At 46.9% G+C, this 16098-nt stretch overlaps 1 protein-coding gene across 1 annotated transcript in view; it reads left to right on the top strand.

Annotated features, from left to right (window-relative positions):
- Window positions 1-334: 334 nt before the first annotated feature.
- LOC123756086 (uncharacterized) overlaps window positions 335-16098 on the top strand; it is a 41666-nt gene continuing 25902 nt past the window's right edge. The window contains exons 1-3 of the mRNA XM_045739072.2: window positions 335-560; window positions 14930-15017; window positions 15429-15588. Coding sequence (XP_045595028.1) covers window positions 14957-15017; window positions 15429-15588 — 221 coding nt within the window. The 5' untranslated portion in view covers window positions 335-560; window positions 14930-14956. The remainder of the gene's footprint in view (window positions 561-14929; window positions 15018-15428; window positions 15589-16098) is intronic.

Below are 16098 nucleotides of genomic sequence, written 5' to 3'. Positions count from 1 at the left end.
GTTTATTATGCCCGAAACGCTTTGCGTAATAGTGGCTTTAGGCATTGTATGTACTAGCTATACCTAAGTAAACAATCCTTGTAAATATTTATTGTATGTATGTACCTTACCTAAATAAAATTGTATTGTATTGTATATATCTCAAAAAAAAAAAGTTATTGGTGTTACTGTAGTCTATTTCCGTACTATATACTCTATATATAGTACTCACTTCCGTACTCACTTTCATTTCTTTAAATATTTTAGCTAAAAGGTAAAATAATTATATATTAAATATATGGTTTTCAGAAGTTAAACTATTGAAGAAGAAAACTTTCAATTGTAATGATAAAGAGAGAGTATGTGAGCTGGAGGTAGCGGGCTGTGAGTGGCAGTGTTGATAGTGGCGCCGGCCGGCTGGCTCTCCCTCCCTCATGAGGCCTCACTCACCAACCATTCCTGCAGGACCCTCTTAGAGATGACGAGGTCGAGCCCATCTTGACTTACGGGGTTCTGAAGAAGTATCACAGTGCGACCTTGACGCCTGTGGCAAGAAGCCGCGACACTTGACCAACGTCAGGGTGAGTATAGTTCACGCACCTGGCCCTTGTCCTGGTCCTGGTCCTGGTCCTGGTCTTGGTCTTGGCCCTTGTCCTGGCCCTGGTCTTGCCCCTTGTCCTGGCCCTTGTCCTGGCCCTTGTCCTGACCCTTGTCCTGTCCCTTGTCGTGGTCCCTGATCCTGGCCCTTGTCCTGGTCCTGGTCTTGGCCCTTGTCCTGGCCCTTGTCCTGGCCCTATTCCTGGCCCTTGTCCTGTCCCTTGTCCTGGCCCTTGTCGTAGTCCCTGATCCTGGCCCTTGTCCTGGTCCCTGATCCTGGCCCTTGTCCTGGCCCTGATCTATTCCCTTGTCTTGGCCCCTGGACCTTGGCCTGGTCTTGGCCTGTCCTGGTCCTGATCCCTAATCCTGGCCCTGATCCTGGCCCTTGTCCTGGCCCCTGGTCCTTGGCCTGTCCTGTTTTCTGTCCCACATTGTGACTTGTTGAACTTGAAGCTGTTGCTCCTTGTTTGTGTTACATCTGACCATCTAAAGAAGTTGCTTATTTATTTATTTATTTATATACATAAAGGTAGATTGGGTTTGTGAGAGTACATAACATGGGTGTTCTTACCAAGCCACTAACACACACACACATTGTTGTCTGGATTAATATCTTCCAAATTGTTCAATATTTTAAGTTTCAATGAGATCCGCTGTCATGCCTGGTGTGCAGTGGTTAGCTCTGTGGCCCTCGACCCAGCTGATACCCTTCTTGAGCCCGGATGGGCACATGTATAAGCAAGTAGATGGGGTCGCCATGGGTTCTCCCCTAGATGTCCTGTTTGCAAACTTCTACATGGGTACCATCGAGCAAAAAGTCTTAGTCGACATGAACTTGAAACCGGCCATATACTGCAGGTATGTTGACGACATTTTTACACAGGTACCTGATGTCAGACATCTGCAGGAGCTGAAGGAGGCGTTTGAGCAGAGTTCCGTGCTGCGTTTCACTTACGAGATGGAAAAGGATGGGAAGCTGCCCTTTCTAGATGTAACAGTCTTGGAAAAGAGCGGAGGTTTCCACACTGCAGTCTACACTAAGGAAACGAACATAGGAATAGTGCCTAAATGCCAACAGCGACTGCCCAGACAGGTACAAGAGGAGTGTTGTTAACTGCATATGTCGACCGTGCTCTCAGCCACAGCTCAGAATGGAAGCAAGTCGACGAAGAACTCTGTAGGGTAAGGCAGGTCCTAGTCAACAACGGCTTCTCCAATGGTTTCGTCGAAGACATCATAAGAAGGAAAGTGAAACGCCATGCAACCTCTGAAGAGACAACTAACACAACACCTATACCCCCTATTAGACTATTTTACAGGAACTTCTTTTCCACAGCTCATAAAACGGAGGAAAGGGTCCTGAAAGATATTGTTAATAGAAACGTTATCCCTACAGATAAAAATCAGAGGATACAACTGACGATTTACTATAAAACCAGAAAAACGGCCAGCCTACTCATGAGAAACTCTCCAGACACAAAGCAGAACGCTTTAAAAGAGACCAACGTCGTCTATGCCTTCAAATGCCCTCTTGGGGACTGTAAGCTCCAAAAAACCCAGTATATAGGCAAGACAACAACATCTCTTTCTAGGCGTTTAACGATGTATAAGCAACAGGGCTCCATTAAGGAACATATAATCTCTTCCCACAACCAAACCATCGCCAGAGAAATCCTAGTAAACAACACAGAAATCATCGATAGATACAGCGATAGCAGGCGGCTTGACGTTTGCGAGGCACTACACATTAAAAAGTCAACACCAGCAATCAACAGCCAGTTAATGCACGACTATATTCTACCCACCTCAAGACTCCGCTCCAATATAGAAGCATCAAGAAATATGGACCAAGAGGCTTTCTACAATCACTTCCATTCAATACCCATTGTTTCGTGTTCTGTCTTGTGTTGATGAAATTAATACCCTATTAATACCACCTCACCCCATCCACCTCACTGAAATGTAGATATAAACAAGTCGGAGATGAGTAAGTTCTATTCAGTTGTGTATGTGTAAACTAAAGTCTTTGAAAATGTAATAAGTTTTACGAAACGCGCTCAAGTGTCACGTCAGACTAGAAATAAAAATGAATTTTGGAGAATTGATTTTTGAATTACCACCAACAGTGAAAAGAAATGTACGAAAGATCGAGAAAATTCGTGTTAGAATTATTAATCTTACTTTTTCGGTCATATTTAATTATATATATATAATTAATATATATATAATATATATATATATATATATATATATATATATATATATATATATATATATATATAATTAAATATGACCGAAAAAGTAAGATTAATAATTCTAACACGAATTTTCTCGATCTTTCGTACATTTCGTACACTAGGTACGACATATATATATTATATATATATATATATATATATATTATATATATATTATATATATATATATATATATATATATATATATATATATATATATATATATATATATATATATATATATATATATATATATATATATATATATATATATATATATATATATATATATATATATATATATATATATATATATATATGTCGTACCTAGTAGCCAGAACGCACTTCTCAGCCTACTATGCAAGGCCCAATTTGCCTAATAAGCCAAGTTTTCATGAAATAATTATTTTTCGACTACCTAACCTACCTAACTTTTTCGGCTACCTAACCTAACCTACTCTATAAAGATAGGTTAGGTTAGGTTAGGTAGGGTTGGTTAGGTTCGGTCATATATCTACGTTAATTTAACTCCAATAAAAAAAAATTGACCTCATACATAATGAAATGGGGTAGCTTTATCATTTCATAAGAAAAAAATTAGAGAAAATATATTATTTCATGAAAACTTGGCTTATTAGGCAAATCGGGCCTTGCATAGTAGTAGGCCGAGAAGTGCGTTCTGGCTACTAGGTACGACATATATATATATATATATATATATATATATATATATATATATATATATATATATATATATATATATATATATATATATATATATATATATATATATATATATATCTTTTTTTATTTCTTTCATGCTATGTAACTGTTATCATTTTTATAAATTTTTGGAAGTACAGTATTTACCTACTTACAAGTTTCTTAGATTAAGGACCTGCCCGAAACGCTGCGCGTACTACAGTAGCGGCTTTACAAGAATGTAATTACTATGCTATGTATCCTCACAATCCCAATGTACCTTCTTGTATATATATAAATAAATAATAAATAAATACATACATACACACACACACACATGATGTCTCCTGTGTGTTAATTATTATATTACACAGGAGACCTACCAGAAATATGGAAGACTGCTAATGTAGTGCCAATATACAAAAAGGGCGACAGACAAGGCACTGAACTACAGGCCAGTGTCCTTAACTTATATACCATGCAAGGTAATCGAGAAGATTGTGAGAAAAAACCTAGTAACACATCTGGAGAGAAGAGACTTCGTGACAACCCATCAACATGAGTTCAGGGAGGGTAAATCTTCCTTTACAGGCTTGATAGAATTCTACGATCAGGTGACAAAGATTAAGCAAGAAAGAGAAGGATGGGTGGATTGCATTTTTTTGGACTGTCGGAAAGCCTTTGACACAGTACCCCATAAAAGGTTGATGCATAACCTGGAGAAACAGGCAGGAGTAACTGGTAGGGCGCTCCAGTGGATAAGGGAGTATCTAAGCAATAGGAAGCAGAGAGTTACAGTGAGGGATGAGACCTCAAAATGGCGTGAAGTCACCAGTGGAGTCCCACAGGGCTCTGTACTCGGACCTATCCTGTTTCTGATATACGTAAATGATCTCCCAGAGGGTATAGACTCATTCCTCTCAATGTTTGCTGACGACGCCAAAATTATGAGAAGGATTTAGACAGAGGAGGACAGCTTGAGGCTTCAAGAAGACCTGGACAAGCTGCAGGAATGGTCGAACAAATGGCTGTTAGTTTAACCCAAGTAAATGTAATGTAATGAACATAGGGGTAGGAAGCAGGAGACCAGATACAAGGTATCATTTGGGAGATGAAATACTTCAAGAGTCAGAAAGAGAGGTAGACCTGGGGGGTTGATATCATGCCAGACCTGTTCCCTGATGCTCATATCAAGAGGATAACATCAGCAGGGAGCCGGTCGGCCGAGTGGACAGCACGCGGGACTTGTGATCCTGTGGTCCTGGGTTCGATCCCAGGCGCCGGCGAGAAACAATGGGCAGAGTTTCTTTCACCCTATGCCCCTGTTACCTAGCAGTAAATAGGTACCTGGGTGTTAGTCAGCTGTCACGGGCTGCTTCCTGGGGGTGGAGGCCTGGTCGAGGACCGGGCCGCGGGGACACTAAAGCCCCGAAATCATCTCAAGATAACCTCAAGATAACCTCAAGAAGCAGCATATGCCAGGTTGGCTAACATAAGAACGGCCTTTAGAAACTTGTGTAAGGAATCTTTCGGGACATTATATACCACATATGTCAGACCAATCCTGAAGTATGCGGCTCCAGCATGGAGTCCATGTCTAGTCAAGCATAAGATTAAACTGGAAAAGGTTCAAAGGTTTGCCACTAGACTTGTATCCAAGCTGAGAGGTATGAGTTACGAGGAGAGACTACGGGAATTAAACCTCACTTCGTTGGAAGACAGAAGAGTTAGGGGGGACATGATCACCACATTCAAGATTCTCAAGGGAATCGACAGGGTAGATATAGACATGCTATTTAACACAAGGGGCACACGCACTAGGGGACACAGGTAGAAACTGAGTGCCCAAATGAGCCACAGAGATATTAGAAAGAACTTTTTTAGTGTCAGAGTGGTTAACAAATGGAATGCATTAGGAAGTAATGTGGTGGAGGCTGACTCCATATACAGTTTCAAGTGTAAATATGATAGAGCCCAATAGGCTCAGGAACCTGTACACCTGTTGATTGACAATTGAGAGGCGGGACCAAAGAGCCAGAGCTCAACCCTGGCAAGCACAACTAGGCGAGTACAACTAGGTGAGTACATACATAAATACATACACAGTATATGGGGCCCAGGACAACATCAATAACATGTGAGGGTTGCAAACTGATATACCACGATCCATATCTTGAGTTCTTGGGTGCCTTATGATGAGAATAATGATGAAACAATTGATGAAAATAATGAAGCAGTTGATGAGAATAATGACAAAACAATTGATGAGAATAATGATGAAACAATTGGGGGGTTTGGGGGGGGGGATCAGAGTTCAGGATAGGGATGCAGATGCTCAGGAGAGGGATGCAGAAGCCATGGATAGACAAAGTAAAAAACTTAATTATAAGAAACCTTGCAAAAGAAGAAGACAAGCATGACCAGGAAATCATTGAGGCAATGATAAAGAAGCTGATAGGCAAGGAGAATGCGCTAGGTGTATCCAGTATTGGGAGGTTAAGTCGGCCTGAAGCAAATATGATACGTATAACCATTTAAAATTTTTAACAGAGGAGGATATTCGATAATGCACATAAACTAAAAGATCTTGAAGGGTATAACAAAGTTTACATCTCCAGACCGCACAGTGGAACTACAAAAACGACTGGGTAATAAAAAGCAAGCTAAAGTAGTTAACACTTTGGCGTACCCCGCGCGCCACCCCTCAACTGTGCGATTTGGGTCCCAGGGTGTCACGGGAGCGCGCGTAAATTCTGAAAAGTATACTCTCTTCAACTTTGTCACCTTAATTCTTGTCCTACGAGATTAAATTTGGTATCATTGTGTTCGCAATAGAATTCTCTACAGCACTAAATGCATATAAACTCCAAAAGCCCAGCTAATTACCTGCACCAAACAGAGAAAGTGCGAGCGAGTTACCCAGGAGCGCGCAAACGCGATAAAATGTTTTCACTATTTTCACTCTGGTCACCTCAATTTTCATCCCATGTCTTTCATTTTGGTCTCAATGGGTTCGCAATAGAATTCTCTAGAGGAACATTAGCATATAAAATAAAAAACCTGGTCACGCTCCAACTGCCGACGAGTTGAAGACAGGCCACGCGTTAGCCGCGAGTGAGGGCTCAGACTCCTTCCAGCTACACTCCCAATTCCCGCCCTTTTCAAGCCTTTTTTTCGCAATTTTCTTCCTGGAAGGGCCTTGTTCATGATCACTATCCATCGTGGAGTAAGCGTAGATAGTTTCTAAAGCCGCAGTAAGAAATATAGCCACGGAAAATAGCCGAAATGTTCACACGTTTGAGATGCGAGGGGAGGCGACATTGGTCACAACAGTGGAGCGAAAACAATGGGCTGACGGCGTGTGCCGAGCTGCCTGCGGGCCACGAGGCGCAACAAAGAAAAAGGGAAGACATCGGTGCGCATTTTAAAACAAATCCCCCAAAAAATCAGATAAAAACCTGATTTTTGGCGATTATTTAAAGTGGATGACGCAATGCTGCGTCATCCCCGGCATTACCGACAGTAAACGGATGACGCAATGCTGCGTCATGCCCGGGCGAAAGTGTTAAGAAGCAAAGACATGCAAAGATTCCAAGCTAAAGATCAAGAGAGCGAAGGTGATCATGATGGTAGATGGAGGAGAGGACATAGTCCTTCACCTATGGACATAGTCCTTCACCATAGACAAAGAGTGTTAGTTCTGCATGGCTAACCAGCCATGCAGAACTAACACTCTTTGTCTTGGATGACAAACAGGCTCAGAACCAGAGTGACAATGTACGGAAAAATAATGTGCAGAATACAGGAGCAAGCTCTCAGATCCTCAAGAACAGTTTGGGGGGCTGAGAGTTTAATTTGTGTCAACACAAATGCCAGATGCAGAGTAAATAAATTTGATACATTGTGTATCAAGCAGGTACAGTATATATGCCAAGGCTGAGAATCCTGATATCATTAGCATCGGTGAAACATGGGGACGAGAGGGCATAATAGAATGGGAATTCCATCTCTTAGGATACCATCCACCATTCAGAAAGGACAGGACAACAAGAAGAGCAAGTGGGGTAATTTTATATATTTGAAAGGTGACCTGGATGCAACCACCAATGAGAAATTGAATACCTTGGGTCCTCAGAGTCTGTGTGGTGAAACATACTAGCTCAAGTTGATAGAAAACTGACAGTGGGAGTATGCTGAAGGGCTGACAAAGCAGCAGCAGAGGAAGTTGCTGATCTTCATAATGTGATCATTGCGGCATCAGAAACCCAAACCCTTATGACGAGCTACTTTAACCACTTTAACTTTACTTCCGTCTGATACTTGCAGTGGTCCCTCCCTGGTTTGTCCCTCTTATTCTTCGCTTTGGGTAGATAGCTACAGAGCCACAAGACGCTATCCCCCAGAAAACCAGCGTTGAATGTAATAAAACACCAATTTCTGGGTGAACCCTGGTAGCTCCCTGACACCTGCCCTCCCCCAGGAAATCGGGTGCTTCACATCATTTGTTGAACTAACCAGCTTGCAATCTAGGAGCTGCGAACTGCCCACCGCCATTCCCCAAACAAGGAGAGGGTGGGTTAAAATAGATTGGGCTGGATCTAAACATTTTTGGTTGTTTGTTTACCTAATTTGTGGGAGTTCTATGGCAGTTTTCGAGTGCAGGTACAGTGTAGGAAATAGCCAGCTGTGGTCTGTTTTGTTTTGCTGACTTTGTGGGTGCCTTCCCAGGTGGTGGCACATACAAAATAGATGCCACTGCTCCGTGCATCTCTGTGAAGGGGCCAGGTTCTGGCTCAGTGGTCCCCAGTAGGCCAGAGAACCCCATGACAGATGGCACCTGCTAGGCATTACACACATTAGAGGTGTTAGCTACAGGGAGCCAGCAGGGCTCCCTCCAGAAATTGGCATTTCATTACATTCACTGCTGGTTTCTGTGGGGAGCCCCTACGGCTCCCTGGAGCTTATCGGGCTAATGTATGTTATGTTAGACCGGGACATTAGCTAAGGAGTTCAGACCTACCAGGGACCAGCGCCAGAACCTGGCCCCTTCAGAGAGGTTTCAGGGAGCAATGGCCCTGGAAAACCCCATATGGTTGGGGGTTTTCCTTATCTGCCATCGACCGGGGTTAGGCACCCAGAAAGGTAGGCGTAACAAAACAAACCCCACATGGTAAGAAACTACAACAAAAACCGAACAGAGAGGTAGAAAACTCCCTACAATCCCAAGGAAACAAGCAAACAAGCAAACATCACACTTTACTGCCGCGCCGATCGTCCGCGCAGCCCTCCCCACCCCGGGAGGGGGAGGGGGGAGCCCCGGACCTACCGCGCCGGCTGCCAAGCTTCAGTTCGTTCGCTAATGTCAACCGGGATTGACGCTTCTCTGGCCTCAGTTTCCTAGGCGGTGTTTGCCTTGTGTGGCGTTCACTGCCGTGTGTTGTGGTGTGTGGTGGCCAGGAGTACTTCATCAGTGCCGGGGCTGCATGTGCTTAGTGGCTGCCTTCCCTAAGCACCCTGTGAGTACTGCCCTTGCGTAACAGGGTTATCTTCCCTGGGGCGTTCGGGAACCGTTCCCGTTGAGGTTCTTGCTGCTCGGCATTTGCCTCGCCCTTGGGGCCAGCTGGGGCTTGGGGCCCTTGTTTGGCCCTGGGTAGGGATTGGTATTGTGCTGGTTAGGGCGTCAAGGTGTTGCGCAGCCTGCCACCTAAGCGGCGGCCGGTTTCTGTTGCCTCTGGAGACGGTGTACTTTTGCGGGGTTTTTCTTTTGTTTTTCATTTTTCTTGCCTGGTGGGGGTCTGCCTAAGGTGGTTATAGTTCCACTGGTAGTGTTTGGCGGCCCTCTGCTAGGCCCCCGTGCTTGTACACGTCTCAGGGGATTTTAAGTGCTATAATCTACCCTCTTGTTATGTTTGGGTTTCTTCACCGGTTAGCAACACCTTGCCTGGGCTTCCCGTAGTTGTTACCCTACGGGCCCTGGAAACCCCTGTCTGGGCTCGGGGGACCATTGAATGTGTCTTCCGGGTTCCAACCCGTCTTGTACGGGATCGTTGGTTGCTGTTCCCTTGTCTCCGGGTGACAGTCGCCAATTTTACCTCCGTCGTGCTGCCTGTTGGGTCACTGACACCTTGACCCGGAGTCTTGCGAGTGATTCTCTGCTTGTTCTCCAGTACTCTCCTGATGTTATTACTGTTCAGAGTACAGGCGGCATCCATGTTGCAAGCTAGGTTAGGTTGCTGCAACATGCTAGGTTGGTTTCCCACTCGAATGCCCCGTGGCCGCCCCGTTTGGTTAGGTGCTGCTCGCCCCTTTCTCTCCATGTTCCCGGCTCCGGACCGTCTGCGTGTTTCGGGGTCGGGGCGGGGTTTAGTTGCGGCAGAGACTCGGGCGGTTTTCGGGGGCTGCCCCGTTCGAGTTGGGGACGGAGGTTTGAGCCTGTGCCTCCTGCCAAGGCTTCTGGGTCTTACCAGCGGCCCTTTCTTGTTGCCTTTCCCATGGACTCTTGCTTTTCTTTAAGGGCGGAGGGCTTGGAGGACGGCTCTGCCCCGGGGCCTCTGTTGTTGGTTCCCGGGGCTGTGGGGGTTGCCTGCTAGCAGTTCTGGGGCGGTTTTGCCCCTTCAGGGGTTTTTCTGCTGTTGGGCGGCGTTTTTCGCCCTTCCAGTCTGCTAGCTTCCCACATTTGCTGGCGTGTTTTTGTGTATTTAGCGTCAGTCACAGCCCCTGCTGGCGGCCATTTTCGTCTGCCGGTTTCACGGCGTGGCCACCAGGGCGGCGTTGCGGTTTGTTTACATGCGTCTGGGTGTGCGAGCGAGCGTCTCTGGTGAGTTTTCAAAAAAATTTCAGGGTTTTTGTTCTCCTGTTGTCGTTTCTTTGTTTTTCTGGTGTTTTCTTGCCGTTGCCTGTTCCTCTGGGAACGTTTGGGTGTTGATTTTGGGTCTGAGCCTATGGGTTTAGGCTCAGTGCCCCTGGCTGGTGTGCTTGCTCCCACACCTTTTCGGTCTGTTGGGACCGTTTTCCCAGGGCGTTCTGCTGGGGTCTGTGCTTTGCCTTTCAGTGGTGTTCTCCGCCGGCAAATGTGGTGGTTGGGCTCCCCCTGGTTCGATTCTGGGTTCCTTTGGGTTCCTTGGTTTCGTTCTGGAGGTTTCTTCCTCTTGGGCCCCCTTTTGTGGGTTCAGGGGACTTTGTTTCCTCGTGTGCCCCGGTTCTGCCTTTTGGGGTTCCGGGGTCTTCCCGGCTTGCAGGCTGAGCTTTTTGGGTCTTGGCACATGTTGTGGTTGTGCTGGGACTTTGTGGTTTTGCTGTCGAGGTGGGCCTTTTGATGCAGTTTTGTGCCTTCTTTGCCTGGCCGGCGTAGTGCTCTCTGCCACTGGTCGGCGGCTTGTGCTTTTACAATATATGTCTTCACCTAGTTGTGCTTGTGGGGGTTGAGCTCTGGCTCCTTGGTCATGCCTCTCAACCGTCCATCAACAGGTGTATCGGTTCCTGTGCCTCTTGGGCTCTGTCATGTCTACATGTGACATTGTATGGGGGTCAGTCTCGTTACTTGTGTGAGGAGTCGCCACATTACTTCCTAGTGCTTTCCCGTTCCCATTCTGACACTATAAAAAAAAAAAAAAAAAAAAAACTATCTGTGGCTCTTTTGGGTACTTGGTTTCCGCCTGTGTCCCCTAGTGCGTGTGCCCCTTGTGTTACATAGCCTGTCCTTATCAGCCCTGTCGATTCCCTTGGGTATCTTGAATGTGGTGATCAGGTCGCCCCTCACTTCATCTTCCAGCGAAGTGTGGTTTCATTACCGTAGTCTCTCCTCATGAATTCGGTAGTGTACTTTTTCTTTCGGAAGGGGTTCTGTTCCCTTCTCTGTTGACTGGGCGCTGGGGGAGCAGCTTGCTCTGTTGCCTCTCGCTTGGTCCCGCTGTTGGTGGGCGCTTTGGGTTGTCTTCCGGCCTCTGCTGGCGTCGGAGGACGGCTTCTCCCCCTTGGGGGGGGTTCAGAGCTGGCGGGGTGGGCTTCTTCCCCTGCGCTTCGTCATTTCCTCTTCGTGGGTGCGTGGGGCGTGGTCGATCCGCCCCATCCTTCTGGGCTTCCCGTCTGCTCTTTGCAGTCATGAGCTTTTCCCGTCTGCTCTTTGCAGTCATGTGCTTTTCCCGTCTGCTCTTTGCAGTCATGAGCTTTTCCGGTCTGCAGTTCTTCTGGACTACTTCAGTCTGCGCCCTGGATCCTCTGCCCTCCTCGGAGGACTGTTGTCTCCTGTTCGGATTCTGTTAGGGCCGGGTGCATAGATGGTGGACCTGGACCTTCAGGTCACTTCTTGGCACGTTCCTCTCCAGTTTTTCTGGGGCTAGCACGGTTGGTAATTACCTATGTGTACTTACCTAAGTGTAGTTACAGGATGAGAGCTACTCTCGTGGTGTCCCCGTCTTCCCAGCACTCTGTCATATTATGCTTTGATTATGATTGTCATATTGTCATATAATGATTGTCATATGTCATAATGTCTTAATATGATTGTCATGTAATGCTTTGGTGGTGGGGCTTCAGGTTTGCTGTTTTTATTGCCTTCCCTATTTTGTTAAGGGCACTTTGTATACTCTTTGCATCTTTACCGGATCTTAGTGCCCTGTCTGCGTCTGAGATTCGGTGTCTGGCCTACCTCGACGACTGGCTGGAGTGGGCTCCCAGTCAGTCCGCTTGTCTGCTCGCCAGGGGATGGTTCTTTCCAGATCGCTGGGTTTGGTTTCCTGGTGATCTGGAGGTTTTTCCTTCTGTTTCCGTCCCGGGTTCGGACCTGGGCCTTGTTTCAGGCGCTTGGGCCCCTCGTTGTCTTCCCTCCAGAAGTGTTACTGCGGCTGTGGTCCCGCCTTTGGCTGTTCAGGAGGGGGTCCCGGGTTGCTCAGCAGTTGCTTGGGCGGTTGTGCGGGAGTTTGCACTTCGGCGTGCTTGTCTGCCCGCGGAGTCGGGTTTGGCTACGGCGTCGGTTGGTTCCTACGGAGACTCCCCTTCCGCCTCTTGCATTCCTTGGGTTCCTCTGGGATCTGGTGTTGGTGCTGCGTCACCAGCTTCCTCTTTGGGGTTTTCGGGGTTCCGTGCCTTGGCACCTCCCCGAGCCTTCGCTCGATGTGTTCACGGACGGGTCTCTCGGCTGGGGCTTTGTGACCAGTGCTCACCAGGTCGGCCGAGGTTGATGGAGTCTGTCTGTCCGTCGGGCTCACAGCCCGGTTCAGGTGTTCATGGCTGTCAGGTTTGCGCTTCGGAGGGTTTGGGTCACTAGGTACTCTACCATTCAGCTCTGTTTGGACTGTTCTCTGGTGGTTCTTGCCGGAACCACAGGGGGTTTGGTTAACCGTGTGGTTCGTGTCCGGGGTGTGTCCTGCGTCCTGGTGGACAGCTGTCTCGGTTCATTCCTCTTCATGGGTTGGCCAGTCGTCGCCGATTCGTTTTGTTGGCTCTGTTGGGCTTATGGACTTCGGGTCGGCGTGGTCTAGGCGTCGCCCGTTTTGTGGCGCCCTTCCCACCTGCGAGGACTTCACGGTGGAGGCTTTTGGCAGGCCTGGTCGAGGTGGGGGGTACCTGTCCCTCTTCTCCCGGTCCAGCTGTTGCTTCGGGTTCTGGCTCGGTTGCAGCCCATTCCCACGAGAACAGTCCTTATGGTTCCATGGTGGCTGGCCCGGCCTTCTTTTCAGACGCTGCTTGATAGGTGTCCGTACCCGGGGCGTTTTTCCTGAGGCTTCGCCTCTTTCAGCAGGCCGAATCGGTCCTGTCCGTGCCTGGTTCGGCCTTCTCTTTGGCTCTTCGCGTCTGGTATTTTGACGCAGGTATCACCATCTCTATGGTGTTCTGGTGGCTTTGTTGACGGTGTCCCACCTGCGAGCTTCGTCTTGGAGACAGTATGACGTTTATTACGTTTTCTCGCGTTTTGTTTCCCCTCCGGCCTGCTCATGAGTCGCCTGAGCCATCCTGGTCCTTGTTCAGGGTGCCTTCTTATCTTCCCCTCAGTTTGTGGTAGCCCCTTCGGTTTCAGTTTCCTCCTCTTTGGTACTGGTGGTAGCTTTATTGGTGTGCAGCCTTTCTCTGTCCTGGTGACGGTCGAGACGGCTGCTTTCCGGAGGGGTTCTTGGAGTATTGGTACTTGTTTGGTTTGGCCGGGGGGTGCGTCCTGTGTTGTCCGGTTGTGCTTTTTGCTGTTGCCGGTGTACCGTGCCTGGGGATGCACTGTGGTTGATCCGGTTCCTTCGTTCCTTGTTTTCAGGGCTCGGGTCTCCCAGGTCGTCCGCAGTGTTTTCCTTCTTCCTGCGGTCTGTCTTTGCGCCCGTGCTGTTCAGACGTTTGCAGCATTTGCTGCTGTGTTGGTGACGTCTCGGGCTCGTTTCGGGCGCAAGGAATTGTGGGTCGCACAGGTTTTTGGCTGCCCATCCATATGTGCGTCTGTTCTTGGGCGTTCTTGTTGCCTTGGGTCGCAGGTTTGCGACCGGTTGTCTTGGCTTTGCGTTGCAGAGTTTGTGGCGGCCGCCTCCCGGGTTAGCCCTTTCTTTTCCTTCTCTTTGGGTATGAAGCTCCAGGGAGCCGTAGGGGCTCCCCACAGAAAACCAGCGTTGAATGTAATGAAACGCCATTTTCTGGGTGAGCCCCGGAGGCTCCCTGGAAACCCTCCCTCCCACCGGTCGGCGGTTTTTTCGCGTTGGTTGAAGCTTAGCTTCCGAACTGGAGCTTGGCAGCCGGCGCGGTAGGTCCGGGGCTCCCCCCTCCCCCTTCCGGGGTGGGGAGGGCTGCGCGGACGATCGGCGCGGCAGTAAAGTGTGATGTTTGCTTGTTTCCTTGGGATTGTAGGGAGTTTTCTACCTCTCTGTTCGGTTTTTGTTGTAGTTTCTTACCATGTGGGGTTTGTTTTGTTACGCCTACCTTTCTGGGTGCCTAACCCCGGTCGATGGCAGATAAGGAAAACCCCCAACCATATGGGGTTTTCCAGGGCCATTGCTCCCTGAAACCTCTCTGAAGGGGCCAGGTTCTGGCGCTGGTCCCTGGTAGGTCTGAACTCCTTAGCTAATGTCCCGGTCTAACATAACATACATTAGCCCGATAAGCTCCAGGGAGCCTCCGGGGCTCACCCAGAAAATGGCGTTTCATTACATTCAACGCTGGTTTTTTGGATACTTTTCCGATGCTGGTGATCATACCCATCCACAGCTCTTTGGAATCCATGGATCTCCCTCATGGGAAAATTATGAGGGGGGGCCAGGTGCATGGTTCTGGTTTCCAGGCCAACCAGGACTCTTACGACCCAGAGGTGGGAAGTCATCATGGCGAGACAGCTTTAGAGAGCCACGGGGGCTCTACCAGAAAGAAGCCTTTCATTATATAAAATGCTTGTATATTTTTTCTTTCAAAAAATTATTCAGTACTGTACTGTTAATCTTTTTCAGATTTGTGTGACCAAGTATATAGAGACTATGGCACACCTAAGATCAGTGACAAGGGCATTGTCATCTGCCCGTACTGCTGCCTGTTTAGGTGAGAATGGCTGTAGGTGATAGTTTACTGTGTATATACTGCATTTTTAAATGTTTTCTAATGTAAATTGGGAGACAAATTATACTTTGGTTTCAATCCAGTGAATATACTGGGTATTGTATGTTTGCAAGAAAATTATAATTTATGCATTTGAAAAGCACTTGTGCTAATTATTGAAACATTTTTGTACAAATAAATTTTGAACTGTAATTATATACTTTGATACTTTAAAACTTTCACTTTTCTTAATTAAGCATTTATAATTTTGCCTCATTGTGCGTGCCAAGTATTCAAACAAATTTGTTTTGGATTTGGTATTGCAAGGTTATGTTAAATAGATAATGTGAATTGCCATATCTTAAACTTTCAACATCTGTTAAATAAAAGTAATGAATCATTTCTTCTGACCAGGATCTACTGTAAATCCTTCGAGAATCTCTTGCATTAGGTCACCAAAATTGGATGCTAAAGATGATTTGTGTGCACATTTTCGACACCTAGTAATATCTCCTGATGAGGCCTCTTTGTCTGCAACTTTTATGATGTCAATCAGCTTGCCTGTAGAATACAGGTAAGGTTTTGAGAAGTAAAGGTTTTATAATAATAATGACCAAACCGCACACCAAAAGACAAAGAGACGACGTTTCGGTCCATCCTGGAACAATATCAAGTCAATTGTGATTCACAATCGACTTGATAACGGTCCTCGACGGACCGAAACATCGTCGTCTCTTCGTCTTCCGTTGTGTGGTTTGGTCATCATATCTTCACCCACGTTATTGTGACTCATTGTATGCATTTTATAATATGTTAACTTACAAAAGCAATCTCAATATGTACAAACTTGCTGCATACATCTGAATGTCTTTTTCTGTTGATCAACCACTTGGGCTGGATGGCAGAGTGACGGCTGTGCATCATGAATGTCAGCTTTCAATCCCTGACCGTCCAAGCTCCATTACTTTCCCCCGTCCCATTCCAAATCCTTATCCTGATCCTTTCTAAGTGCTTTATAGTCATAATAGTTTGGTGCTTTTTCCTGATAATTACCCTCCCTTCTATCGTTGAATACTTAAATAAT

The sequence above is a fragment of the Procambarus clarkii genome, chromosome 36 (genome assembly GCF_040958095.1).
Source record: "Procambarus clarkii isolate CNS0578487 chromosome 36, FALCON_Pclarkii_2.0, whole genome shotgun sequence".
NCBI lineage: Eukaryota > Metazoa > Arthropoda > Malacostraca > Decapoda > Cambaridae > Procambarus > Procambarus clarkii.
The sequence above is the reverse complement of the archived record's forward strand: the minus strand, read 5'-3'. Positions and strand labels throughout refer to the sequence as shown.